Source organism: Capsicum annuum, chromosome 10 (assembly GCF_002878395.1).
Source record: "Capsicum annuum cultivar UCD-10X-F1 chromosome 10, UCD10Xv1.1, whole genome shotgun sequence".
Taxonomy (NCBI): Eukaryota; Viridiplantae; Streptophyta; class Magnoliopsida; order Solanales; family Solanaceae; genus Capsicum; species Capsicum annuum.
In genome coordinates, this window is record NC_061120.1 from 197270024 (window position 1) to 197271810 (window position 1787).

At 31.6% G+C, this 1787-nt stretch overlaps 1 protein-coding gene across 1 annotated transcript; it reads right to left on the minus strand.

The window, feature by feature from the left end:
* Nucleotides 1–548: 548 nt before the first annotated feature.
* Nucleotides 549–1028, minus strand: LOC107844562. The gene has a single exon (XM_016688947.1). It carries the CDS (start codon nucleotides 1026–1028, stop codon nucleotides 549–551), a length of 480 nt encoding a protein of 159 aa, XP_016544433.1.
* Between the last annotated feature and the right edge of the window lie 759 nt (nucleotides 1029–1787).

The following is a 1787-nucleotide window of genomic DNA, read 5'->3' on the forward strand; positions in this document are numbered from 1 at the left end:
GTTGTAGCAGAATCAATTGAGCAAATGTCTTCATAATTTCACAACTTGCTTTAAAAATTATCCATATCTTCAAAGAAAATGGCACACACAAAACAAATATATATTAAATATTAATAGTGAATAAACTACAAAGTCCACACTAAGTAGTATAATAAATTTGAGCAATCAAATGAGTGATGTTCTTTTTTATGGTAAGTATTAATAGGAAGTCATAAGTACTACAAATTTATTTTTCATGTACTTGTTCATAAAACGATAACAATAATAATAGTTAGTCCATATCAAAGAAAATTTATGAGTGATTTGATTAAATGTTTCTTTATTGATAGAACCCGGTGAACTATATTTTATGATATCCAAAATAATGTAAGAATTAAGACCATAATTTATTAGTATTTTTTTTTTCATAATCAAACAATATATTGCAATATTAAAAACTAAAAAAAAATTACTAATGAACTTATTATAATATGACTAAAATAAAAATAGAACAGCTACTTTATCATTTATTCATTACATTATCATTACTAACAAATATCAAAAGTTATTCATTCTTCCGTAGCCACAGAACCATCACCAATCAGGTGATCTATCTTTCCCTTAGGATTCTCAAAGAAATCTGCTACATCTAAGTGAGCAATGTCAGTATGATTTTCTGAGACAAAATTAGCTTCAGGGCTTTCCCCCCCTTTTTTTAGTGATGCTTGATAAAACTCAACCACATGCTTGGGAGTACGACAGTCACGTTGATAGTGTCCTTTTGCTCCACATTTAAAACAAACACATATTTTACCTGCTTCACGTTTGTCACTTCTTCTTTGTTCATTTTGATGGAACCATTTATTTGGTGAGTGATTAATGCCAGGAACATGGTTTCTTTCTTGACCATAGTCTCGTCCTCGGCCACGCCTACGTCCACGTCCTCGACCAGATCCGCGACCCCTTCCACGCCTAGCATGGTGGGCGTACACCTCATTCACTTCAGAAAATGGTGTAGATCCAGCAGGTCGAAGCTCATGATTTTTCATTAACAAATTATTATTTTGTTCAGCGACAAGGAGGTGAGAACTTAGTTCAGAATATTTCTTGAACGCTTTTTCTCTAATTGTTGTTGCAAGACCACATTCAAGGCATGAAAAGTGGAGAGTGTCTTGTCCATCATGTCATTATCATTAATGGGTTCTCCACATAATTCCAATTGAGAAAAAATTTTGAACAAGACAAAATTATATTCATGAAAAGACTTATAGTCTTGAAATCTCAGGTGCATCCAATCATATCGTGCTTGTGGATATATAATCATTTTTAGGTGGTCATACCTTTCTTTCAGATTATTCCACAAAACAAGTGGATCTTTAATAGTAAGATATTCATTCTTTAAAATCTCGTCAATATGATGACACAAAAATATCATGGCCTTAGCACGATCTTGATTTGATGCTTTATTTTCTTTCTTAATGGTGTCTCCAAGACCCATAGCATCTAAATGGATTTCAACATTCAATTTCCATGAAAGATAATTTCTGGACGAACTTTGAAGGGCATTAAATTCAAGTTTCGTAAGATTAGACATATTGAAATAAAGAGAAAAATAATACCTTAGCCTTCAAGTTTTGAAATGATTAGAGTTTCATGCTGATAACGTGTTATGAAATAAAATAGCGGAAGAAATAAATTTTAAGAAATGTATTATTTTTGTACTCTGTATATTTTTCTTTTTCTACATCAAATATGAAAGACATTCATGCCTTTTATAGGCAAACTTGTGCAGCCATTGTTGAACAAAC

Excerpts from the sequence above, each read along its gene's own strand:
- LOC107844562 (XM_016688947.1), bottom strand. The coding sequence starts at position 1,028 with ATGAAAAATCATGAGCTTCGACCTGCTGGATCTACACCATTTTCTGAA.